The 27691-nt window shown below is 43.8% G+C and overlaps 1 protein-coding gene across 8 annotated transcripts; it reads right to left on the bottom strand.

Moving 5' to 3' along the window:
- Window positions 1–27691, bottom strand: G3BP2 (G3BP stress granule assembly factor 2). 8 transcript variants are annotated; one of them, XR_014692146.1, is made up of 13 exons: window positions 27579–27686; window positions 20389–20507; window positions 16177–16258; window positions 15087–15260; window positions 14066–14156; window positions 13168–13270; window positions 11055–11235; window positions 9999–10097; window positions 5531–5633; window positions 4280–4408; window positions 3960–4078; window positions 2336–2962; window positions 1–2237 (listed from the first exon to the last, which is right to left on the bottom strand). XR_014692146.1 is itself a non-coding variant. In XM_084516541.1 (13 exons), the coding sequence occupies exons 3-13, from the start codon at window positions 20481–20483 to the stop codon at window positions 2690–2692; spliced, it is 1449 nt and encodes a 482-aa protein (XP_084372667.1). In that variant the 5' UTR covers window positions 20484–20507; window positions 26872–26935; window positions 27579–27624; the 3' UTR covers window positions 1–2689. The 8 variants fall into 8 exon arrangements, 7 of the variants coding, with proteins under 7 accessions (XP_084372667.1, XP_084372666.1, XP_084372665.1 ...); XM_084516541.1 differs by adding an exon at window positions 26872–26935 and having other exon boundaries at window positions 1–2962; window positions 27579–27624; XM_084516540.1 differs by having other exon boundaries at window positions 1–2962; window positions 20389–20513; window positions 27579–27691.

The following is a 27691-nucleotide window of genomic DNA, read 5'->3' as shown; positions in this document are numbered from 1 at the left end:
TAAATGCTGCAGACATCAGTAGTTTATTGGTATGTTTAGTCAAAACACATTCAGAATGGAAACTTAAAGGTAAAAATACTTCCCACCTGCAACAATTAAACTAGAATCTACTAGCATATAATGCTTGACACGTTACAGCAATAAAGATGGTAATCCACTGTCTTGTATAACTACTAAAGCCAAGATGGTCAGCCAAGTTTGTTGAAATAGAACCGTAATGACAAAATACTCCCACCATCCACAAATCAGCAACTAACAGTAATGGTCAGCGAATCCCTTCCTTTGCTCTAAGAGGTACATTTACTATAAAGAGGGTCGAGAACATGTAAAAGTCCACAGTACAGCAGGTGAACTATCACCATGTAAACTTCTCTGGATGACGTTCCAATGGTTGTTCATGTCACTTAAACAAGAAGCAAGCCAGAAAGCTGAATGGCTCAGTAGCTCTTTTAATACTCCATTTTTTGTTGTTGAGATTATTCCCAGTGCCATTTGCCATACAAATGAAATAGGTGGCAGCAAAACACCATCACGCTACAAAAGGGGAAAAAAAAGGAAACAAAAACCCCTACAGAAAACACACCAGTGGCAAACTGCTAACTGAAGACAGCAATTTGTCTGAAGGCTTCAAACTTAAGTTGCGTTGTGTGCCGAGCGGTTCAAGTACTATAGATTTCCAGGTAACAGCTGAAAATGCAAGAGACTTTCAACCAAAAACTGAAACAAAAAAACGGAGACTAGAAGAAATGTGCCCCAGAAAAAAAGTGTATGAAAATAGTGCAAGACTTACCATGAAACACAGAAGACCTCGAGTCTGGGAGAAAACAGACAGATGCCATTTCACTTTGCCTAACGTATCTGTAAAGTATGTGCAAAATCTTCCAGCTTACTTGAAAACAGCAAATGATTGCATACTCCAGAGACAGATTGATATTTTGCCCTATCTGCTTTTGCTTGAAATTGCTGTTTTTTTGAGGTCTTCCATGCTTAGAAGCAGCTTTAAGTGGTCACACTCGCACAAGACTCACACGCCAACACACACCCTCTTTTACTCCTGACGCCTCAGAGCCGGGCGCTCGCTGCATGCCCCAGCACCGAGCCGCACTGTCCTGTCTGCTGCAGCTGCAGTTCATGGGAATGTGCTCCAGAACGTCACCCCGGAACAGACCTCTCAACTGGACAAACCCACAAGTAATACTGAAGAAGAGGACGCCTCCTTTCTATCCTTAAGTCCGGAGCCACACAATGTCAACTTCAGCTGAGAGTAATGTGCAAAATGAGTAAGAGTTTAAAAAAAAAAGCACAACTGGAAAATGCAAATACTTAAGAGCTGCTATTTTGTTCTCTGAAAATTGCAGTATCCTCATTTGATATGCTCACCCTCACAAAGGATGCTCAGTTCTACTGATTACAAGCTGGCCCAAAACGTTCACCATTCTCGACTGGCTTCTGAAATGTCCAAGAGAGATTTCATTTCCGATTTCTGTAACTTTGACATTGATTAAAGAGAAGAGACAACCTGGAGACTACTTGGATGCCTTCTTCCTCCCTTCCCCCCCTCTGCAAAAGAACAGACGAACTTGTTAATTGAAGAGCAAGGTGGATGATAATTTTAGCAACGTTTACTGATTGAAAGATACTGCAATTTGTAATACAATTTTCAATGATTTCTTTTAAATGCTTTGCAGCCGATTGGCTTTGCAGCACAGTAATTCATACACTATACTGTACAAAATCACCAGCAAGACTGGAATGATGTATTCATAGAAGGCACCATCATGCTTATTACATTACCAGAGAACTCAAATACAGTCAAGACAGTTTTCACTGTACAATGCTTATTGAAGGGGAAAGGGGAAGAAGGAGTGTGTTGAGCAGCCATCCCTGTACTGAAGAGGGGCAGACAGAAAAATCTGACGTGAGCTATCAAACTTGCTTAGTACTCGGGACTACGACTTGGAAACTCTGGGTTCTGTTTAGTTTACAGCTAAATGGATTCCTTCTGGAATAAACTTGTAGTCTTGTTAAGGTTTGTGTGTGTACATATGTTGGTCACAGCAAGCAGATCAGATGCCCGCATCGTTTCACAAGCTATTCTGTCTGAATAAGAGGATGAAGGTTTTTTTTTTTTTTTTTCCTCCGATGCCTCCTGCAGATGTCAATATAAATGAGTTCAGAGTACCCATTAGTGCATTTTGATGAGTGCGTAAACACGAGTTTGTTTGGAGCCAAGTGTTCTAAAAAAAAAAGAAAAAAAAAAAGGCAAGCTTCTCCAATTGCACAAATTGCACTATTTGTGTTTCCAACAGTAACAGGCAGAAACAGTAACACTTACACAAAATGTGCAGCAGAGGGTTTTTGACTGCAAGGACCTGAATTCTATTGGGCATGTCCTTCAGTTCACTTTTGTTGCAGATAGTTTACTGGTCTTTTTTTTTTTTTTTTTTTTTTTTAATTTTCCAGTCCTCAATTCTCCAAGTCTACATTTATAAATTAACAGCATGACTTCTGTTGTGAAACTGGGGAAAGAACGTCCACCTCAATTTAAACCGGAAACCAAAGGATGCTTTCACATCAAAGAAATGATCAGAAGGGCTGTGTCACATTCCAAAGCCAAAAAAAATTAACAAGAATGCAAACACGATGGATAATGTACCACTGCCAAGACTGTCTGCCCACAGTGGAGATTTCAGCGACGCTGTCCTGTGAAGCGGCCTTCCATTTGCCCGGTTCCTCGTCCAGAGCCGAGTTTCTGTGCCATGCCACCTCTCGGCGGGGGTCCTCTTCCGTCCCGGTCTCGCATCATGCCACCACCCACTATTCCACGGGGACCCCCAGGGCCTCTATCATTGCGCCGAATATCCCTACGATCATCGCCTCCGCCTCTGGTCTCTCTTTCACGAGCAGCTCTTGTTTTTTTCTCTTCTACGTTCAAGCGCACCTCACCCCGGAACATAATAGGCTTATAGGGAAGAGTTTTCAAGGCACACGTTAGTCACCATTTCACAAAGTCCATTTGTACAACGCGTATGAAAACACAGCATTCGCTGCGCACATCAGGCTACCTTCACTTACAAGTCAGACACAAAAACTAACTGCTAACAGTTCCCTGCGACACACAGCATTAGCCCTAACTGCCTGCAGTCAATGGAACAGCATTTTTTAATTCATCTGGCATGCAAAGAATTAAAATATCTTCCTTAATACAGGCAGGGGTTGTCTTTAACCTTTCTGCTTCAAAGCTTAAGTTCCTGAAGAACTGCTCCACCAGGTCTGACTTGCATACTAGAAATGGCAGTGGCTGTTTTCTCCTCTCCAATTCCTCAAGTCACAGCTGCAAATAACTTGGCTCCTTTCTCTCAGCCCCAGGACACAGAATTTACATGTCCTCAAGATGCCCTTCAAAAATTCACATGCTGAGCTTTCAGCTTACAGGGGTCTCTAACAGTAAGCATTCGGTTCCATGTGGTATTTAAGTGCGAGGTAAAATCCCTGAATTCGGTACAACACGGCTGGGGGAACGCTGGCACAGCTCATGTAAGCCACAGAGCACTCTTGACAGACTGAGTAGGCCCAAACTACTCATATGGAGTGCCTGTTTTTCTTACAACTCGTGTTTATGAATGAATGTCAGAAATAACAGTGGCATGAACTAGAATAGAATCATAGAATCATAGAATATCCCAAGTTGGAAGGGACCCATAAGGATCATCGAGCCCAACTCCTGGCACCGCACAGGTCTACCCAAAAGTTTAGACCATGTGACTAAGTGCACAGTCCAATTGCTTTTTAAATTCAGACAGGCTTGATGCAGTGACTACTTCACTGGGGAGCCTGTTCCAGTGTGCGACCACCCTCTTGGTGAAGAACCTCTTCCTGATGTCGAGCCTGGCCTAAATAGGCCTAACTACGTGAGTTTTAGGGTATCCTTCAATGGATGCTCAGTGATTAATACTTACTTTTGCAACCAAAATTCTCTGGACCGGCTCAGAGTCATCAAATACCACAAAACCAAAATTAGGCAGTTTTCCTCCCACTCCTTTAGTATTTATGCGAAGTTCTACCACATTTCCGAAACCTGTGAAAGCAAAAGGGAAAAGCCACGTTACCAAAACTTACAGTGTCAGATCTGCTACCTCTCCTGCTTCTCAGGTAACACTCGTGGGGTTACGTCACGTAGAGTTCCCCCGTGTGGCCACAGCGAGTGCTACATGTCTTTTCAACACAGGACAAGCATTTGTTTTTCTCCTTTGTCTCTGCAGCTGAAATTGCTACTTACTCATGAAGAACTCTTTCAGTTCACTCTCATCTATATCATGCGGCAAGTTCCCAACAAAGAGCTGGTGACTGTCCGGATAGCGAATTATTCGACGATTATCCGACTCGTTCTGCTCCATGTCCCCTCTCCCTACCGGGAACAGAAAGAAGGGAGAGCCACCAAGGTTAGAGTTCTGTGTGGACTCCAACAAACACATAAATGTGCTCAAACACTTCTGTACCTTCAAGCTCTCCAACTCCTGTTTACCATGGATGACGGGGGGGGGGGAGGGATACTACCTTCCTCTTTACATAGTCCTAATAATTCTGTCATGTTCCTGTTGTATCTGCAATCATGCTCAAAAGGAGTTTCTAGTTATTATAATGTAGGTTGATTTTTTTTTTTTTAATATTTGGATTTAAATCACTTCTTCATCACTTCCTTAACCTAACAACAGTATCTGTATTTTTGTACTCATTAAAAATTGTGTTTGCCAGTCACCTTTTCTGTCTTTCATCTTCCACCATTTTGTCCCAAACAAAAGCCAGAGTTCCTTACGTTCTCCCACACTCAGCTGAAGTTTATTTAGCACCGTACCAGATGAAAATCTTTCCTGGGATCTCCCTACTAAACCATTTCCTGCCTTGCAGTGTGACAACAGCACACTGTCACCCCTTCTGGACCTCAGATACGACAGGGGTCATATGTACCCCTTTTCTCCATTTCCCCATTTACAAAAAGCTTACTAGCTTGCTTAAATGGTTTTCTTAAGAAGGTAAGATTGCTCACCATTTGAGACTATACAAGATGGAAAAATGCATCTAAAATTATAAGCTGACTGAGGTTGAGATGGTGGAAAGGTTTTACTCCAAAACAAAGAGTAGCGCAGGCCACAACAACAGCCATTTAAGACCTCTCACTTTCGAAGTTCAGCAAAATTAGATAACATGGGGAAAAAAAAACAAAACACATCCTATGTGCAGACTACCTTTTCAGAATTGTATCGAGCTGCATAAAAGGTGTTCAGGCACGTAAGTGAGTGGCCTGACTTAAAAAAGAATTCATCAACTAAGAGGACTGGAATTAATGCCTAATCTTTGCATCAATTCATCACCGACTTGGACAGGGAACCGTTTTCCCCATTTCTAGTTGAAGATAGTGGGAATGGACAGTTTATTATCAGCCAAATACAACACAGCTGCAGGCCAGATCCCTGAAGGAGATGCCTCTCATGACTGGCCCCAAGCAGACATAGAAGCTGTCCCACGTTACCTGGCCGAGGTCCTCGGGGTGGAAAACCTGGTCTTTCCCTTGGGCGCTGCTCACGTACACGAGGAGGCTGAGACTGAGCTTCAGGTTTAGTTTCAACTCTTGGCTGAAACAGGAGAACACACATTGTTAAATACCATGTCTTAAAGAACAGGCCTAGTGAAACAACAAAAAATAAAACAACAACACAAGACACAGGTAAGTGGCATGCACAACACAAACTCTGCAAGATACACATCCACGTAAACGTGTTTGGGAATACATTTTTTCATTTCTTTAAATTCCTCTGTACCAATCCAGGACTGCAGTGTTAATAATCTCTGCTAAGAGGTGCAAAGCAAGCATCTCTCCATCAGAACGTCTCCCCATAGCATGGCTAAAGTTTATTTTCCATGTTTGACCAGGCATTGAGACCCCGACGCCCCATAATTGAAGAATCCCTCAACCTGACTGAAATAGATGGATTGAATAAAGCTTCCTCATGCCAAGCTCCAACTTCATGGATTAGGAGGTAGCCCAAAAGAAAGAGAACAAAACAAAACAAAAAAAAGCCTTTCAAATTATGCTATTTCTGATATAATAAAACCACAAAATACACCCTTAAAATTCTCAGGGACTAGGAAACATACATTCAAACTTTTGCAACCAAATACTGCTTGTAAAGATAATTTGCAAAAGACAAAAGCAACAAAAATATTTCTATGTAGCCTGCTGGCTACTGACGCAACGTATAACATGTTTCAAATTCCATCTTCTGCAGGACAGTGGAGCAGCTGCTGCTGCACGGGGTGCTTATCTTGGAAAAACAAACGCATCCTTAGGAACACGGAGATGAACACGAGCTTCTGAGGAAGGTTAACTACAAGGCCAATGGCTACAGGCCCAGACTACTACAGAAAAGGAGCTGATGTTAAACATCTCCCTTATTTTCCTTGAGGACTTGAGACAACTGCCAGTTACAGTCAGAGAAGCTCACAGGGTAAAGAGACGATGTTTTACAATAAACACCCTGCTATTCGGCACCAAATCAGCGTTCCAGCCCTCGTATCACTCATGCTTCACCTAGCTAGGCATTAGCTTATCCTTATGTTTCTACAGTGTTTTTCAGCTCTAAGAATAAACTGGAAAAATCAGCTTTGTCTCCTACAGAAAGCATTCCTTCATCAGACCTCCTGGTGGGTCACTGGAGCTCCCCTGGCATCTTTTACTCACACATTTTTACTGCATGAAGAATTGTACTTCAGAAGAAAAACTCGAGGCCTTCAGACCATGACTTCTTAGAGACTTAACACTATCAGACTTCAACACTCCTTCCTGCCGCCACCCATAGCAAAACACTTGCTAAATCCCTCATGTCCTTCTGCTAAATCCCAAGAAATGGGTAACTTCTACCTGCTTGCTTTGCCCTCCGCTCACCCTCTCACCTACCACACGCATTCTCTCTCCCAGCCCACCAGCTGACCTCACTAGCTGCTCCCTAATCAGCACCACCCATTTTTGCGGAGTTCTCTGGTGCTGCTCAAGGGGAAAACACTGCTGCAAAACTGTGCTCCCCCAAACTACTGTCATTAACGTCAGCATTCACAAGAGGCCTGTTATGGGCTGCCATTTCCAAACCAAAAAGCAGCTGACTGCAGACAGCACAGAGACTGGAGTGGAAGCCACAGAGTAAGGATTTTTAGCAGACAAGCAGGACTAAAGGAGTTCTCAAGCCCAGGAGCCAAGTATGCCACAAACCTCAGCCTACTGGGGCATAGAGAACAATTAAGGAAAAGAAGATGTTGTCCCCACTCTCTTCTGGAGCTCACAGTGGAAGGGAAAGCAGCCTCTTGATGCTACAGCAATGCTACTGGCAACCACAGCAAAACCAACCACAGGTCAGCCTTCACTCACAAACTTTGGAAGTGATCATTCCCAAGGGACAGGAGGATGGGGAAGGAAGAGCGAGAGAACAGGAGACTCCAGAGGCTGGTACATGTCTGGTTTTGCAATCTTACGTGCTTTAAAAGCTTCTCTACAGTGCGATGCCTCCCACGGTGGAAACACATGCACACAAACAACCTACCAGCAAGGCAAACCAACAAAAAACCCAAAATGAAACAAAACCAAGAAAATAAGCAGATCGTCTCACCTAATTACCAGCAACTAGCTTAGATGCATATCACACAACTGCTACCACCCTGCCTGAGGTAAATGTGGTCCATGAAACCCACTAAGAGGCACTCAGTCACCTTCACAAGGGCATTACAGATCTAAAAATGCCCAAAGCACCTGAAGCATGAAACAATAAAACAGCTTTCAGTTCCTTGTCCTCTTAGACCCAAGTCCATAAAATCTGAGTCTGCCTTAAAATACATGGGATTTACGTGTGGCTATGTCTAACACACAACCCCCTCTGCAGAAAATCTATCCAGAATCCCAAGAGATTTCAGGAGTTGAAGGAACGCATCTTCCATAAACAGATCCTTCCCTAACTCACCATTTCCACGTCAAAAGACAGAAGCTGAGGAGCACCCTGCCTACCTCCACCCCCTGGCACCTCCAGGACAGCCAGTGACAGAGTCCGACTACCCAAAAATGCTCTAAGGGAAGGTCCAGTTGATCAGTGCGGGCAGGCATCATTCCCCATCAGCTTCTCAACATGACTACAGAAACAGGAGCGAGGAATGCTGAGCTGTTTGGCCTCACAGGTGTGAACAAACTGCAGCTGGATCACCTCCAAATGAGTACACGCACAGTCCTTCAAGGGGTTCTGACTTTATACCACAGGGGCTTGATTTTCAACTTGATTTATGAGGGCAAACTGAGGTGATGTTGGGGAAAAGAATGAAAAGGGCAATTATTGGCTGCTTTGTAGCATCACTGCTGCTGGTTCGAACAGCACCCAATGGAGTCACTCATCCACTGGTGCCATCTTCTGCCCTCATTTACATGCACAGTATCCAATGTCAAGGAATCGGACAGAATGGGACAAGGCTGCCCCTGATTACTAACCCCTTGCAGAAATTCTTTAGACATCTTTTCCACCAGCTTTCTGAACACCTTGTCTGAAAAGAACGCAAACTAAGGAGCTAGGAACAGATTAATTCTGTCTCCAGAAGAGCCAAGCGTAGGCTCTTCCTACTTCAGAAAATTCCATGCAGAACTACTTAAACATGAAACCACAGCACAAGTAATCTAAGAGGTAAAGAGCATGACGAGCTGCAGAGGCAACATGTGAGTTTAAGGGGACGTCTATAAGCTGTGTTCTATGACTCTCCTGCATGGATAATTTTAAATGCTACTTGCAGTCATGTAACAAAAATCCAGCCTCGCTTCTTTAAATAAATCATCATTACAAAACAAAGCTGGTTTTTGGTTTTGCTTAAGGAAAATCTATTTTGTACTAGAACAAAGAGTTTTACTGCTCAAATACCACCTGAATAACTCAAAGCCCTGTTGAAGCTGATGAAAACAGATGAGTTTCCCAACCCATCACATAGCCATTATCTGATTTCCACAACAGCGGTAAGACCAGAAGCAACACCACACAAGGAATGTTTCCTGGTTTTCTGCTGTTGTTTTGTTACACATGCACTTAGCTGAAGGGCAATCCTAGACAGATTCCTCTGTTGGTTAAAAAAAAAAAAAAAAAGGAAATCAGTGCAAAAACAGCAGCTGCAATAACCCAGCTGCTCTACTGAAATGGCAGTCTTTGTAAAAAGGTGGACATGAGGTACTCACAACATCCAGTACTTCTGGAATATGGCATCAGTAGAAAAGATTAAAGCACCTGTTTTTTATATCGAGGGGGTTTGGTAGGCATAGAGGAGGCTGAATTCAGAATCTTAGGCCATCTTGCACCAGCTTGGCATGTGTGGAACATGAGCTATCACCCGGTCAAACTGTCTGTCCTCTTTGCCCTCCTCCCCCAGTCAGCCTAGGAATGGGAAGACAGCATTGTCCCAGCCAGGAAATGTGAATCCTTCCATTCCTCACACAGTCATAAGTTGGTACAGGGTTCTGTGACAAAGTAATTGTAAATGGATAATGGAGTCCAAAATACTTCTGTAGATGTGACCCTTTCAAGGCAAACTTGCTTGTACTCAAAAATTGATGTAATCCCCTTTACTGCTGGGGCACTTCTGCCAGAATAAATTCCCCCTTCTAAACATTCTTTAGGAAACTACTGTCATACAGGGGAAGTGTTTTTTTTTCTCTCCTCATAAACCAAACCATATCCCAGTAAGATAGGTCAAAATATCAGTAGTCATTTCCTGATTCCACATCAGCAGTTTTTAAAATTACCATCACCCAAAGTTACACCAGGTAAGTGTACGTGCCTTCACTTGCAACAAGAAGGTGAGTGCAGTAACATTTAAGACACAATTCATTTGTGCAACGTAAGTCAAACAAATTGATCTGTTAATTTAAAAACTGAAGCAGTTTGCAGAAGTAATGAGACAATCCAAGGTGTTCACAGATGGGTTACCTGTGAGACTGGTGCTTTAACATGGGGTGGAATTCCAGAGGAAGAAACAGTACCACTAGGAGGCAGGTTTTTACTGGTCACTGAAGCCCAAGAGAAAGCCTGCAGGAAATGCAACAAACCTAGGCTACTAATCATGGCAAACCACTGACAATCCTACAGGGAAATTTGTCCGCTGAAAATACACTTTTGGTTCACATCTGACTGTTAAATAACATTTGTGCTAGCATTACAACGAGGATACAGAAGGATTTGCAGTTGTAGTTGTCTATGAACTCGTCAGCATGTAGCAGGTGGTGTACCATACTCGCTACTGCTACTTGGGTGAGCGTGGTTCCCTCAGCATCCCCAGATCACTGCTTTCCATCATGAAACCAAACCTAGGACTGAAAACCCTGCTGCGTGAAGCGTCCTCTGCGCAACAGAACAAAGTGAGTGCCAGGAGTTAAGAGGTAAAAATGCAAAAGAGAAACAGAATTGGAAAGATACGGGAGACTGATACTGGAGCTGGAAAACAACCTCTCTCCAGCTTTCATCCATTCCTCCCATCTCTGTCAAACTCCCTACGTGTTACCACACCAGACGACGCGTGGCATTCATGGTGTTTTTTGGAACAGGCAGCCTGCCTCTAAGGGAGACAGTCAAAGCCCTCATACTGTTTTTAGACCTATACTGTAATTTTCCAAGTGTCCATGCATTGTGTTTTTATTTATTTATTTATTTATTTATTTTCCCCTAGGAAGAGCAGTGGTTTCCATTTCCTGAGTTTTTTTTTTTTTAAAAACGTATCTTAACTCCACATTTAAAAAGTTTGACACATGCATAAAACCACACGCACACTCTGCAAACATTGCATTTACAATAGGTAATGAGCAACACTGAAAAATAACATTCTTTTTTTCGGTGAAATTTCACAAGTTCAAGCTTCAAGCCTAGCTGTTCATACAGCATGACCCTGAAAAGAGATACCAGTCTGGCCACTCGAAAAGACTAAGTTCAACACCAAGACTCCTGGTTTACCACCTGCACCTAGAAGCACAAATACGGCTTGTAACTAACCTTTGGTGGTTCTTGTGGTAATGAAACAGGTTCTACAGGAGGTGGAGAAGGAGACTTCTCTTCTAACTCCTCAAGGGTCTTTTCTTCTGCTTCAGCTTTCAGTTCCTCAGGTTTTGTTTCAGATTCCAATTCTGGCTCAGGTTCGTGAGACGATTCTTCCAGTGCCTCCTCTATTCCATTGCTACAATAATCAAATGCATTTTATGCAGCTTTTCAATTGGTTCACATTTTATGGCTGTTTCTCAGTTATACTATGGTAATGACTGGTTTGAAAATTATTTGGTTTCCAGTTGCGACCATATGGTACCTACATATATGATACTGTGAGAAGTTAAGCTGTACCCCTGTAGCTGCATACTAAATCACATTTTATTTTTGCTAAAGTGAAGACATTATACTTTTCTCTGCAAAGAATCTGAAAATTACACAGACATATAAGCCCTGAAAGGAATATATACTAAACTCAAGAGCTGCTGCTCCTAAAAAAGGAAAAGCAGCACAATGAGAGACCAGCAGAAGATTAAGCTATACACAGAAATGAAGCTGATTTTGGAAGGCTATCAGCAGCTTATTTACAGAAGTGCCATAAAAGTTCATTACAGAAGCAGCTGCAAGTCTTACTTATTGAAATTTACACGCACCTTCTCCACTCTGTGTACACGAAACATAAGGGGCCTGAAGTTATTCACTTCTCTGTTCAGTCACCCCCAAAGTTTACCAAATTCCACATACTTCTGCCTATGCAGCTCCAGCCATGGGTTACCATATGCCTAAATAATGACTATTGCATTTTTAAGCTCTTTCCAGTTGGCACAGTAACCTAAGGATAAGACCTGGCGTAGCTCTTTAAAGCCTCAAACACTCCCCGCAGAATCTTGAAGAAGCCACTGCCAAAATTTCAGCAGATCCCATTCTCCCATAAGATTTCTCATGAAAAGCACTACATCATCAGCAGCAAAGTAGCATTACTGCTGATGCACTTAATGGACATCCTCTAATAATTTCATAAACATACATGTTTTTTGAATAAGGAATCCAGTCAGTCAGTTCTGCTTGTCTGAAACACATACCTAACTTTTGAAAAAAGCAGTTCAAACCATAACAAAAAATATTTTTCACATAAAAACATAAGGAAACTTCTTTTTTTCTTGTCTTGTTTAGATTTTAAGACACTCAGGGCAGAAGCCTATTACTCCAGTACAACTGTAAAGCAACTTCTCAAAAATTCATTTTTCCTCTCAGATTTAAGTGCCAGCTAAATTTGAGGACTAACATATCATTAAACACCCTTTTGTTAAGTCATCTGTTTATATAAATTCCGTTGTACCACCAACTCACTATTTTAGTTTAATCACAGAATCACAGAATTGTAGGGGTTGGTAGGGACCCCAACAAGGAGTCTCCAATCACTAAGACTCTCCGCCCTTTTTTGGGGGCACTGGTTTTGATGCAGTGCCCTGCCCCGCCCCGCTCCCTATGCTTGGTACTTCCCCCAACCTTGACATGCTTCTCAGGGTTGCTTTCTGGGTTCTGATTGCCATCCAGACCCTCAACCTTTTCCTTTTCCTGCCCAAGAGCCTTGAATCTATTACCCAGGGACACTGTGGGGGTTGGTGGCACCGGGGGTGTCAGGGGCAGTCTGCTTTGAGCAGAGATGAGGGTCCATTCCCTTTCCTCTTGCAGGCAGTCAAGCCCTCTGTCCTACAGGTGAGCAGCTGGGTCAGCTACTACCCCATGTAGGGACCTCGGAGGGACTGCTGGGCATCAGCAGGGGCAGGTGTACACCTCCTGTCTGTCTCCCTCAGAGACTCCCGGGAGCCCCTCAGGCTGCTGTTTTTTGGTTCAATAGATGAAGACTACATTACATTTTACATGATGAAAACTACACTAAGCACATGCATAAATGTATTTACTACCTTTTCACCTCACATTTTTAACTAGAAGTGAAAACAACCAGCGAACATGAGAACATCCACTACTTCCTCCCTCCATTTGATATCCAATGTTTAAAAAATAATGTTAACATAGCATACATAGATCATACAATAAAACTACATACAATGTATTTTTTTCCTTAAAAAAGCACTGCTACATAATAACATGGACATCTTACGTTACAGGGTGGTTTTCATAGTAAGTGCTGCTTGCATTTTCTTGCACCGGTTCAGGAGATGGTTGTCTTTCCTCCTGCTCCTCCTCCACCTCTTCTTCAGACTCTGACACAAGAGAAAAAAATCCTTGAGCACCTCTGCAAGCATATGCAAGCTGCACTTAAAATACAAGCATGTTTAACTAGTAGTAAACAAAAGAACGCTTCATCAACAAAGTAAGGCGAGAATTAGCTGCAAGGAGAGATGGAAGACCCTTCTGTTCTTTCAAGAGGCTTCGTTTCTTATTGTTTTCACAAAAAGGAGACACTAATGACATACTGCTGCTAAGTTCTGGGAGGAGGGTTTAAGGATCTTTAAAGCGCAGATGGTTTTCATATGTTGGCAGTAAAAGAGAAACACTGTATTATTAGCTCTTCAATCACAGTTCCTAAAACTAAGAAGATAAACCTCAAATAGAAGAGTAATGATTTACCTAAGGTGTTTTGTTCCATTTTATTCTATTGAGATAATAGAAATTCCAGCTTCAGAATGCACACATACATACATTCCAGTTGTACTCTCTTGGGCTCAGTGGACAAGGTGGGGAAAAAACCCATCCAGAACAATAAAGCCAAGTTCAGCCAACGTATTGAAATGAACTACTCAATGTGATGATGACATAAAAGAGAAAGACAGCTCAGAGTGAAAGGCCAGTTAAATTTTATTCAGAGCACTGTACCTACAAATCTGATTGAGCAGAGAAACCAAGTCTATGGAATGAAACTGAGCTGCAGCAAAGTGTTATTACTCACTATTTCTGTTCTGTACCAAGCCTCACCTGCCCTAAGCCAGTTTAGTCCCTGAAGGTACTGGATGGATAGAACAGCACAAAATTAACACCACAAGTACAGCTCTTCTCACCTTCATCAAGTTCTCCTTCTGAATCTCCAAATACCTCATCTTCGTACCTGAAGATATCGTTATGTACATAGAACTTGTTTGGAACAGACCCCTGTAAAAGAGCAACATGCGTTTTTTTTTGCGTATACAATATTTTAGCAGTCAGCAACTCCTATGGATGAAAGGTCTAAGCTTTGGGGATACATGCCAACATTTTGGAATAGGATTATTTCGTAATGGCATTTTCCAAGTGACACCTTTTCTTTAAGCTAACGACTGAATGGTAACTTCTGTCCAAATTAAAAACAGTATTTCAAGCAGAAAGTAACACTTTGCTAATTCACAACAGTCATAGGTACTGCCTAAAGGTAAGCCCCTCCATCTCATCAAGTCACCTATGGAATTTTCTGTACTGCTAAAGCCTTTTAATAAAAAAAAAGGAATGAAATTCCACAGGGTGACTGTATGCTTAAACTGCTGCACAGAAAAACAATGAAGCAAATCAACAAGGTTCTAAAACATGAATGATCAACCAGCCACACAATAGTTTGTGATGAAAAAGGGGAAGGATGTAGGAAAAAAAATATAATAGAAGTGACTATCACAACACAGTTCTGCTCTCACTCAGAACTGAATTTGAGCAGTAACTTGCAAAGCAGTGACATGCTTACATGTGACAGCAAACTTTAATCAAGTACAGAACTACGCTGGAGACATGATCTGCAGAGCTGACCAGTATTTTTTCACTTGTGCAAATAGCAGTTGCCAAAAGCAAGCTTCAATTTGTATTTGCATTACTACTACAATAACTCAAATCTAAAAAAGCTCAGGACAGGTCCCATACACTCATTCCTCTGCACGCACATAATCACAGAATGGTTTGGTGGGCATTATTTATTATTTATTTATTATTTAATGATAGCCTCTGGGCTAAGCTTTAAAAGCCCGACAGTATCTTCTGTCCCAGTATGGCAGTTTGTGCTCACAGGCCAGTTTTTCATCACTGCTCTTAGAAGTTAAAAACAATCTTGCTGATACTTACTTCTGGAGCAAGTACAAAAGTCTGCATGAACTTCCTCATCGGCTGCCCGTTGTTCGACAGCTCCCCCATAACTTGCACAACCACCCCATCGCTCAGAGTAGCGTGAGCATCCACATGACGGATCTTGGTGTGGCACTCACTGAACTGTAGTGACATCACTTTCTTGTGTATCTCCTAGAAGCAGACAGTTACATATTAACTACATTGAGTTCTGTACCTATTGAGAAGCTGTAATGTGTCTGTTAACATCAAAAAGCAGCCCGTTGAAGCACAAAGGCAAATACAGGAACCCTGAACCATCTTTCACTGTGAGGAATCTACATGAGCTCATGTGATTTTGTGCTTAGAGTGAAAAGAAAAAAAAAAAAAAAAAGAACAAACAACCCTCCTTCCTGCCTTCCTCCCCCCCCAAAAAAAACCCAAACAAAACAAAACAAAACACACCTCTATGCATCTATCAAGTACCCAAACATCACAGCAGTGAGTAACATCTGCACCGTCATGACATTCCTACTGCCAAACCAGGTTCTGCTGCTGAAAAGAGAAGCAACAAAACCTGGTCTGGGCTCAAAGCAACATTGCTCAAAGATGCAGCCACCACATGGACAGATGCTCCTAGATGGCAGACATTTTGATAAAAAGCTACAGCCACAGCAAAAAGAAATGCTTTTTTCTGGACTTAGTTTGTTTCTTCTGAAGTTATCTTCCATTACAAGACACATCCACCCAGAGAAGAATTTGGTACCATACAGATTTCAATTTAATTCCCCGAGATCAAAGTCCTTTCACCCAGAAACCATGTCTAACTGAAACACAATACACCTAGAGGGCTAGTCTAACAGGTCCTCTTGATTTTGTTTCCCACCCTAAATATCATTTCTGCAGTCCAGATGCAAAGCTGATCTATCAAACGCAACCCACAGTAACAGCATCAACTACCAAGAACATTTAGGCCTCTGAAGAGGAGACAGTACCAGAATACACTATTGCCCAGGTAAGCAAGTCCAACTAACTGATTACAGAAAATGACCGATGTATACATTAAGCTCTGCACGTTAGTGAGGACTTCAGGACCAGTTTGGATACGCACAGCTTGACCGTACACTGCTTCCTGCGGTTTCCCACTGGCATCCAGTCCTCCATGGACGTAAGAAGAGTTCCTGCCATAAAACCTGCAAGTGAAGAGATGTAATGAAATTCATGCCAATGAAAAAAAAAAAAAACAAGAACAAAATCCAACAAGTGTTTTAGCCACAAATTACAGAGCTCAAGGCAGTAGGAATGTCAGGGCAAACAATGATTCAAGATACACCCACTATGTCGCAGGCTCCAAGGCTACAGAAACAAAGAAGATGAACATTCAGAAGTGCAGCTTGCCCACTCTGGTCAAGGTGGCTGTTTCAGCTAGAGGCTCCCCCAAAACTGAAGTCACCTGCCTGGGTTAGTCACACCCACCCCAACACGTGACCCTGGGAAGGAACAACCTCTGCTCTGGACCCTGGTCTTCTTCATCACTTCTGGCAGCACTGAGGACTTCTGACCTGGCTGCTGCCTATGCAGACCAGCCACCCCACCTGCCCATCCATCCCATCTCTCCGGTACACATGGCTGCAATTTTACACTTCACATTTCTCAGAATCAATGGCCAAAGAGCTCATTACCGAACTCTGAGGCATTAGAGAAGAATAAATTCTTTTAGGCACCACAATTGAACAAATTTTGGGCCTAGAACAGTCTAAGTTCTGTTTTGAATATTTATTGCCAGCTTTTAAAGCATGTGACAAATGTTTAACAGCTTCTGTAAAATTACATAAGTAGCAAAATAAGGCAAAATAGCAAAAGATATGGCAAAAACATCATGTTACACCTTTCTTATTTAGAAGGAAGCCTTACCATGGCAATGACTGCCAGGAGGTCTCAATTCCTGTACTTCACCTCTCTCTACAGGATACCACTATGACCCACCCCTATACTTTATATATGAAATATCACTTCCTTGAAGTGTTTCCACCAGCCCGTTCTCACACAGAACAGAAAGCATACGGACTGTTTCTACCTAGCCAAACAAGCCAGCACACAGGCTATGTTAAAATACGGAATTAAACACTTGAACTTGGGCATTTGCCATTTCTTGGTTTATCCCACTAAACCAAGAAACTCCTTCCAATTCTAGTTGCTTGAATATACCCATCCAAGATTTTAACTCCCATGATGTCCTTAGTGTCCAGAAAGAATTCTGGGAAATATTTGACTATTTTCTTTGGTACCAGTTGCATAACCCAATTGCTGAGCGTGCTCTAGCACTTTCCAACAGCAAAGACAAACAAAAGTTCTGTGGCACCAGCTCGCAAACCGATGGGAAAACATCTACCAACTCTTTAAATTTCGAAGCAAGCCCTCTGACAGGCAGCACATCCTACCAAGTGCTTTCAGAGGGAGACCAGGAGTTTTAACTTGCTTTTAACGAACTGTTCACAATCTCTGGTAGGCAGAAAACATGAGCAGGATCTGCAAATTAGGAAAAGAGCACCCACTGTGTCCCTAGTTACATGGAAATATCCACTTTAAGTTAAGAAGCCAGTAAAGCCACACAAATTCATCTGAAGCATGCCAGGCATGGCAACTACACTGACTAAAATCCATTTGGAGGGTGAACCCATCTCTTCATACTCAAAACCTGTGGATAAGCTCTGGATAAAGAATAATGACAGGACTTGGTGCGTTTCTCAAGCTTTTAGTAGGATAAACCAAGCACATTACCACTTGCTGCCAAACTCCCTTACTCACTGCAAGAATAAATCCTTTTTCTTCTGACATCAAGCTCTGGGAAGCCCTGACTCCAAAACCTTTCTGTGGCAGTGAACAAATCGTTGTTTAGACTAACAGCAAGAGAAAGATCGTAGATAAGATGCTCTCTCAGAAGAGCCCCACTCAGACACAACATACAGCCAAAGAACACAAAAATAAATGACCTCCCTATCCAAGCCTTGCTGGACAGGAGCAGCCACCCATGCAGCCCTGAAAAAGGGACAACAAACAGCTAGCTAACTTGTTCACCCAAACCAGATCAAACCTCTAGGACAATCTGTGCAGAAGTGTTTAAGAGAAATTTCACAAATGCTGTTTTTGGTGACACTCGTGTCACCTTTCAAATGAACAGAGGATAGTGCTCAGACACAGCGTAGCTTGTAGGATGGCTGCCACTGCAGCTCCCCAACCTCAGCAGGGTCACTCCAGGCAGCAGGTAACCAGCCAGTCACCCGCAGCCCCTCAACTTTAAACGAGAGGAAAAATTCTGTCGAGTTCTTGGTTGAGAGCCTGTGATAAAAGGGCTCTATGGACAATTGGAGGCTACGGAATTGCCTGTTCCCACTCAACGTACCAAACACACAGCACAATTTGGCGAGCCGCATTTCAGAACTTTTAGAGTGCAGCTTGAGACAGAGGGCTGGGAGTACTGCCTACCCTACTGCCTTCTGTAAAGCACCCAAGTCACCCTCAACATGCTACATGTCTCCACAGACACATTTTTACTTCATATGTAGCCTTCTGCCAATTTTGTGTCACCCCAAAGTGGAAACATCCCCAATGTACTGGGAACACCAGCTCCATAATGCTCTCATAGCACACGTTAATATCGATGGAACGGAATTACTGTTGTAATATGAAGGGGAAGCAGAGGGAAGGCCAGCCTGGAACAGCTGCCTGCTTTTCTTTGAAGCAGCTAGGAAAGAAACAAAGCAGCAGTATTTTGCTTTTTAAATCAAAACACACATCTACTCCCCTCCATGTCCAGCCAAGGTTATAATCACTATCATTACAGGTAAACGCTCTTGTGAACAAAATCAAAGATTATTTTCAACACCACGTTTGAGGCATGGGTGATTTACCCAACGTTCAACTGCCACCGAAACAGAAATGTCACAAAAAGGAAAAGGCAACCTCACTGTACAATGGTGAGAGTTCTACCTCTGGTGTTAAGCTGCAAAGCACAGCCTAATCATCCCTTACATGATAATTCTCTGTCCCTTTGGTTATGCAAACACTTTCTGGGAATTGAGGTAAAATGACAGCACACTTCCCAAGAAAGCTGTCTTACCAACTTTGGCTTTCCAAGGTGCTTTTGCAGGCTGTTTGGGGAAATCACCCAGAAAAGACATGTACATAAGGAACGCAATCCTTGCTAAGAGCAAGCAGCAAGTTAGTGTATCAGGTATCAATGTGTGACATGGACATGTCTGTCCAGGTGTTGATCTGATCCAACCATTTTGTTGAAATTTCAGCAACAGGGAAAAAAAATCTGCCATTACTGAAAATGCTACTAATGATTTCTGTAAGACTTGGCAACGCAGATAAGGAAAGCCCAATATCCACTGCTTGGACAACCCCACACCTTAAAATCTAAATTGAAACACAGAACAAACATGGTTCTACAGCACTTCAGTCACTTAAGACAAAACCAGTTCATTTTCCCCATCTCAAAGCTACAGGTGAAAAGAGACATCATTCAAAAGACTGGAATATTAAGCTAGCTGTCAGGGAGCTCCAACTTGTTCTCAAACAGCTCAATTTTTCACCATCAACCTTATGTCAAGTTCCGAGACAAGAGCAATCCAAGCAGTGATTGCTTAAAGAGAAAAAAGAAAAAAGAAAAAGGAACAAAACCGAACACAACCAACACCTGAAACACTACTTTCAATGTTAGTTCTTACAAGTCAGTGCTGCTCTAAGTCCAGATGTGGAAATGCAAAATATTAAGTGACAAACTGCATGTAGCCAATGAAAAACATCATAAGAAAAAATAGGAAGGAACACATCCAGGGTACTGCTTAAACAGTGGACACAGGTAAATAAAACTACTGAACTGGTCACCTACCTTGTCCGGGCCCTAACTTTTATATCTCCAATCAGGATCTGGATAAAAACTCCCCAGAGGCAATATAAAATATACAGTATCCTGAAATTATTATTGTGCTCATCTTAGGTGCTACACACAAGTGTCTCCTCTGCCATGCTCTTTCCTTTCCTATCTTCTTATAAAACTATTTCTGCAATATGTCCACGTTACCATCACATCAGTTAAGAAATAGCTCTCTCTTTCATAAAGAAAATACCTTGTAAACATTGGCCACATTTGGTTCTAGAGCCTGAAGAGTTTTTTTAAGATGAATTCTTTTCTAAAAGCCCAGAGGTTAACCAGGTCATTTTCCTGCCACACTCAGAAATTCTGAGTATCTCATTTCTGATGAAGAGTACGCACTTTTGTTCCAAAAGATGAGGTACTTCAGTGTGAGAGCATTACCTGTGCAAGAAGTCAGGGGCTTTATTTAGAAGAGTGTAGTACTGTCTCACGAACTCCCGCCCTACGAGCAGGGGACTTGGCTTCTCCATCACCATTTCTTTGGTACACAGTGTCGAATGCTGTAATTAAAAATATTTGTGTTAGTTTGAAAAGAAGGCTGTGTATCACATCTTCCTCATAAAAGGATGAGCATAATAAAATTAGAAGTGAAACAACTATATGAACGGGAACTTAATTCAGGAACTTAACTCACCCTGACCTCCCTTTGAATAAAAAGATGTCTGTCAGTTCACATCCTATTTTGACTAAGAGGGAACGGCACTAACACATCAATTCTTGCTAAGTCCCTTATAAAACAAGTACTTCCCACCCCCTGCCCCAAAACGATACTTTTAAGTGTCTAGCACTATTTATTTAACATTTTGGCAATAAACTGAAGACAAACTGAAAATCTAAGACCAAGAGCACTACAAAATGAACATGAACACATTTTCTTAAGTCAGCCAGTAACATTTCTTTATCTCAAAGCAGATCCGCTTCAAAAAGCTCCTGACACATACGTAGTACAAAGAAGGTAGCACTGATACTGTGAATTTGGAATGAAGTTGTGAATCCATAGGCTGGATTCACACTCCATGAAGACTAGGAAGGGAAACCAATACATCGCAGAGATGACCAAAGCCTTAGGTTCAGAAAAAATAATTTAGGTTGGAAAGGACGTCTGGAGGTCACCTGCTTCAACACCCTGAGCACAGAACAACCTCTTTGTGTCACCTTGGCTGCTCAAACAAGTTCTGCACAAGTATTTACGTGTTTGCAATATGCAACTTGTGCTTGCAATTTGGACAAGCTGGCCGTTATTTTAACATGGTCCAACTGGGAGAAGCACAGCTCCACATCCTCCCAGCAAGTAGCTGAAAGCAGCAGTCATATATCAGCCCGGTCTCTGTTCCCCAGCCCTCCGAGTCTCCTGTCTCCGGGTGCTCCAGCCCCAGCAGTCCTGGTGGTCCTAGGCCAGCCCCATTCTGACCCATCGGCTCCTTTCCTGTCCTGGATGAGTCTGGATGTTGCGAGGGGCAACTGGAAAGGACAAATCACCTCTGCTCACCCTGCCCGTAATGCCATCGCCCTTCATCACCGCGAGATTAGCGCGCTGACTCGAGCTCAGCTCTTCTGCCAGGACACCAAAGTCTGTTTCTATAAAGCTGCTTCTTAACCAGTCATCTCCCAGCCTTGACTTGTCCCTGGAGTTTTTCCATCTGCATTCAGGACTCGGTCATTTCCCCTTACTGAACTTCCTGACGCTACTGTCAGCCACCTTCCCCAGCCTATCCCTCCAAAAATTTGCTGTGGATCACTGCAGCCCATCATGCACATCACCAGCAAGGTGCTGAACAGCCCCAGCGTTGCCCCTGGAGAAACGTTTGGTACTGTGCTGGACTTTGTACCACTGAGCACAACCTTCAGACGCTGACAGTGCGGTCAGTTCTTACTCATGGGCTCACATTAGGGTGCCTCAAGTCCCCCATGAGATTGCCCCCAGCTGCTGAAGGAAAGCTTTGCCTACTTTCTGTCTTTCAGAAAGCAAACCTGCAGGCAGTACAGCAGGCAAAAATGACCAAGCGATCAGATTTTTGAACTTGGAGATAATCCTAAAACGAGATTTCTGCTTTGTTATCAAAATAACCTAAGCCCAAGGGACAATACAAAGGACTGCTCCCAGTCACAGCTGGCCAGGACAAAATGCACATGGGGAAATTTGCAAGTTCACTTCAGCTCAGAAGAGCCTGGAATTAAAGGTAACGTACATGGGAGCGCCACCACAAACACACCATATCCTCCATCAACAGGGAACTGATGAAAAACAACAACAAAACAAACAAACAAAAACATAAAATAAAAACTATACTTAGCTCAAGAAGTTTACTTGTAACGGACTGTCAAAATAACCTCAAGCTCTCCAGCAGAGCCACAAGGCAACACCAAGATCCATTACCAAATGCCATTTGGCAGGAATCACACCCAAAGGAGCGGCCTCACAAACGTGTAGGCAAGGCAGTAGGCAAAGCCTGAAATACAAATTTCAAACCAGGAGAAAAGGAAGCAGAAAACTTATTTAGGCTTATCCAAAATCTCAATTGTAAACTTCCAAGACTCTGGAGCACAGCATTAGCCAAGACTCATAGCGACCCCGGTCAGAAGCCATTTTGATCATCAGATCTAAAAAACATCGGACCAAATGCTACGGGATGCCAACAGCTTGAGCCTTGCCCATGTCCAGGGCTGGATCCTCCAAATAAACAAAACCTGAACAGCTCGAGGATCTTCCTGACCTGACTCATCCTACAGCAACGGCACACATGCAGGAATCTTATTGAGAAACCAACCTTAAAAGAGCGATTTCTGTACGTACACAAGTTTTGCTGCTGCCCTGACCCCCAGCAGGTGATGAACACGGAACAATAATCACCACAAGCATTTCTGAGAGCCCACAAGGACAGAGCTTTGAAATTTTTCCCTTTTTTTAAGCAGAACCTGCTAAAAAGCAGATCACAGGCAGCACACATTCTTATGAATATAGCATTAGGCAAAGTACATATGTTAACAAATTGCTGGCATACCACAAGGAACACTGAAAATGCCTCTGGGTACAAAACATAATAATCTGTGACAAGTCATTACACGACATCAGATCACACTAGATCTTTTCTTCATTGGAAGCTGTGCTATTTCAGGAAAGGCCGCCGAAACCTTTCAGAAGATCTGAGAAAGGCAAATACGCAATGATCACACCGAGCCAATTCTTCCCTGACAACCTGGGGGAGAACTGGGTCTACATCCCAAACAAGATGGGTGCAGTCCCCCTCTGTCCATGGTTCAAGTGACAGCATGACTGGTTTACATCACAGGATGCTGGTATTTTACAGGATGTCTCACTACAACTCTTCAGCTGTCTCAGTGTTATTTCCTGTACCACCTCTTCAGACATCCCCACCGAACTGCCAAAGGCTTTACAAAGCATTCAGGTCTCCAAGTCATGATAAGGCAGTAAAATAAAAATGCAGGTACTGCTTGCTTTCCATTTTTTCAAAAGATTTCAATCTCCACATGTCCCAGTTAGTACTACGCCTCCTCCAAGCCCAAGTCTAAGCAGGCCTGAGGGTTTTAGAGTGAATGCCCAAGGGAAATTTAAGCCAAAACTTAACTTGCCAAATTTCCAACAATAGCTAAATTGCCAGCGAAGGCAATTGCGGATCTGTACCAACGATTTAAACAGTTAAAAACGGATGAAAACTGTTTAAATAACTTAAAACCCATGGTTATCTCCATGTTTTGCTGGGCACTGATGGAAGGCCCACAGATATACACTGTATAAAAGCTCTTTTTCCAGTTTTCATAGGTATGTATGTACTCGCGAGTTGAGGAATGACAGCTAAGAAGCAATCTGAGCGTTTTTCTCACTCGAATAAAACGAACAACATTTTTAGATTAGCCCGAGCTGTCTTTGGGAAAGCGTCTTAATGAGAACTTAGCGCTCGAGGCACTAGAGAATGTACTAGCCAAAAAGAAAACACTGAAACAGTGTTGGCAACACCAGGAATTACAAAAATTTGTCTGCTGGTTTCTTGACAGCACAACTGTTGTGCTAAAGGACCCCTTTCCATGCCATAAACTGAGGAAAGGCATGAGCTACCCAGATGAAGTCGCATGAACGCTCGTGCAATCACTGCTTGTCTGCAGACAGGACCAGACAGGCTCGGCACCGTTACCTCAAACAACCAAGCCCTATCTTGAAAAACTCCTGTTATGTCCGTGCTCTCTTTGCAAGAAAACAAAAGCAAACAGAGAGTTACCACAGAGACGAACTGTTATTTGCACGTGAAGATAAGCAAATGAACAAAAACAGAAAGGAGGTTTTCTTTTGAAAAGCAACTGCAGGATAGCGCTGAAATGACCAGCAATGTTAGGGTAACTTTGTGACAGCACCAAAGCTACATTTGGTTAATTTCAGGTACAAGATTATTACAGACTTGGGTCAGCTCTGCAAAAAAGTATCTTTTGATGGCCTAGGATAGCAAATGTCAGCCATGACAACCAAAGGGAGTTAGCCTTTGCAACTAGATGAAAGTATTCAGAGATAAAAGATGGAGACACGGCTGACACTGGGACTATTGTGCTCAAACACCCGGGTATCTACTGCTGCAATAATTTCTCCAATGCACACTGAATTAATAGTGTGCAAATTCATTCAGCCTGCAATCTTCTTTAGACACAAAACTTGCCTTTATTAAACTGTGTTTGTTAACCCTTCCTGGGGGGGGGGTGAGTGGTGGAAATCAACAGACCTACCACTCACTCACCAGTCGGTGCAGGAAGGCAGCAGCGATTGCTTCTCAAATACTGAAGGCCACCAAGTGCTGGGTAGTCAAAATGTCCACCAGCATGCATCTTGCTCACGTGAGATCTCTCACATTAGTGAAACCTTTTTTTTTTTCCCCCAAAATAAATGCAAGTTTTCTGTTATTCCCTTAGAGAAATTATTGATTTTTTTTTTTTTGGTTTATTGACATGGAAGTCTCATCCTCCAAACTGTGACTACAGCAGTTCTTCCATGACTACAGGCACCTGGCTACCAAGCTACAGTTTCACACCAACCTGCCACAGCATGGTTTGTTCTTAAATCCAGGCTCCTGCAGCTCGTGTCAAGGCCAAATACTGCCTTACAAAGGTGTGCTTGCTACTGGGATCCACGTGAGATCCTACTACTGTAACACGTTGAATCGGGCTCCAGAAGCAAACTGCAGCTCACAGTGCAAGCTGGGGCATCTGCAATAAAAGCCCTGTGAGGCTAGTAGGTATCTGGGCTCGATGGAAACAAGCAGCAACTACACCGGAAAAATACTGAAAGAGCAAGTGAAAGTCGCCAGCAACCCAGTTCCTTACCGAAACCACCTTCTTTTGTTCGTGCTCTGCAAGGTAAGTGCTCAGATCATCCTCTGTCTGCAAGCGAGGGCCAGCAAACCCGCGTAATCTCAGAGAATCACATTACTTTATGATCTCCTTTACCTAATCCAATCCCATCTGAATTGGCCGAGCCCCAAGGCACAACGTACAGTTCTTTCCAATCAAGCTGTTCTGTGGTAGTGTGTTTTTTTTTTTTTTTTTCTTGAGAAGAGCTTAGCAGCCCCATGTACTTTAGGTGCGTGAGTACCACAGGGGACCAGCACTTGGGCAGCTGAGCTGTGTCCTCCAGGAGCTGACACCCACCTGCACGACAGCCCCAGGAATCACAGGCAGCGGCACCACCTTTGTGGGGAAACCACACTGCGTCTCCCTGGGTGCTGCCATCCAGTGCCAGGTTTGGTGCCTTTTTTCTGGGCTCTCTGCAGATACACCAATTAGTCTGACACGTTAGTCCTTTCACGTGCTCCCTAAATTGCAAAGCACTTCTTCGTTTGTCAAATACTCTCAAAAGGAATGACATCCAGTGTCACAACTGCTACAATGAGAAGGAAAAATCAAATCCAACACTGAGTGTTAAGATGCTGTTTCCTCAGCATGTTTTCAGCACTGTAAGATACTCTTTAAGTGTGGCTGTAGATGCATAATTTGAAACCTCAGTTCCATGCAGAAAAACATTTTATCCATAAGGACACCAGCGGATAAGTAGATTGAATGGTCGGCTCATTCCATTTTCTCTCCAGTTTAAGCTTCACTATCACAGAAGATTTTATTCTGCTAATGAAAAATTCATATGATACAGATCATACTTCTCCACAGCGAGCCAAAATCTGCCAATTAGAATATTATAAGAACACTTCAAATGGTAAACAGGGATTACGTCTCTTGAACCCAAGCTACCAGAGTCCAGAACAAGTTTGGGAGCAGGATGTTCCCGCAGGAATGAGAAAGCTTTCCTGATGCAGGTATGGCCCTGCAGGCATACTTACACACAATGAACACACAATGCGTTGGTAATGACAAATGAACTTCTAAAACAACGCCGGTTTGTCAGCAATAACACCTTCTCAGGTAAGAAGGCAAGCTGACAAAGCCATACCCGGTCAGAACGCTGTGATAACGCAGCTGTCCTCCTGTTAGGGACTCACGTGTACATCAGAGAGCTTGCTCCATGTTACTTCACTCGATGACTGCCACACAGCACCGAGTAGGGCAGCGTGGCCGACACTGCAGCGAAACCATCCCGCTAAGTTGGTCACCGATCTCCTTCTGCTACTGCTCCCTAATTAAAGCTACTCATAAGAGAAATGAGAAAACCCTGAGATAGAAGATGTGCTTTACATTAGAAAGAAAAGCTTATTAAGGGAAATCATCTTTCCCCTTGTACTCCTCCATCAGATCACAGGTCAAAGAGCACCGAGCTGGCTTTAAGCGCACTGGTTACACGTAAGTAGCCTACCTGCACAAGAATTGATTTACAAACAAAATAACGGACTCCATTTCTCAACGGATCAAAAATACCTTTGGCGTCTTCACGCTTCTTTCTGCAACCCAGCAGAACGCTTGCACACTGAACTTGCAGCACCTACAAGGCACAGAGGGCTCAGGAACTGCCAAAGCCACAGAGGAGACCGCAATCAGGAACGCTACAAAATGAAGCCAATCTTCCTGCTTGGAAGCGAGCCATCATCTCATCTTCCCTCACCCTCTGCTGTGTCAGTTCTTTCACGCAGCGCCGCTGGGCACAAAGCTCCGGGCCCCAGGGAGCTAAAAGCTTGGCCGGGGGGCTGCTCCTGTGCCCCCGGGCTGGGGCTGCAGTGACCTTTACCGGGGTGCTCGGAGGAGCAGCAGCGAAACGAGAGGGGCTGGGAGCAGCCCCTGTGTGCGGGCAGCCAGGCCTCCTGCCCAGCCCCAGCCCCAGCCCCAGCCCCAGCCCCGTTAGGGGTGCCACCGGCCGGGCAGAGCAGCGCAGCGCACGCCCAGGCCCGGCTCCGGGCGGCGTTTCCGTACCGCTGTCTCCCCGCAGCCCTCGGGGGGCCGCGCACGGAGGCCCCGGTGCCTCAGCGGCCCCCTCAGGGCTCCCCTCAGGGCTCCCCCGCCGAGCTGAGGGCGCGCAGCCCCCTCCCCGTCCCCCTCCGCCGCCGCCGCTCCCCCTCTCCCCTCAGCGCCGCGACCGTTACAACCGTTACCCCCCCACCCCCCCCTCACCCCGTAACGGCCGCGCTCACCCGCGGGCAGGGGCTCGGCGCTGGGGGCGGGCTGCGGGTCCCGCCCGGGGCCTGCTGGGCGCTGACGGGAGCGGGGCGGCGGCGGCGGCGGCGGCGGCGGGGGCGGCACGGCC

The sequence above is a fragment of the Aythya ferina genome, assembly GCF_964211825.1.
Source record: "Aythya ferina genome assembly, chromosome: 4".
Taxonomy (NCBI): Eukaryota; Metazoa; Chordata; class Aves; order Anseriformes; family Anatidae; genus Aythya; species Aythya ferina.
This window is presented reverse-complemented; position numbering and strand designations above follow the sequence as displayed.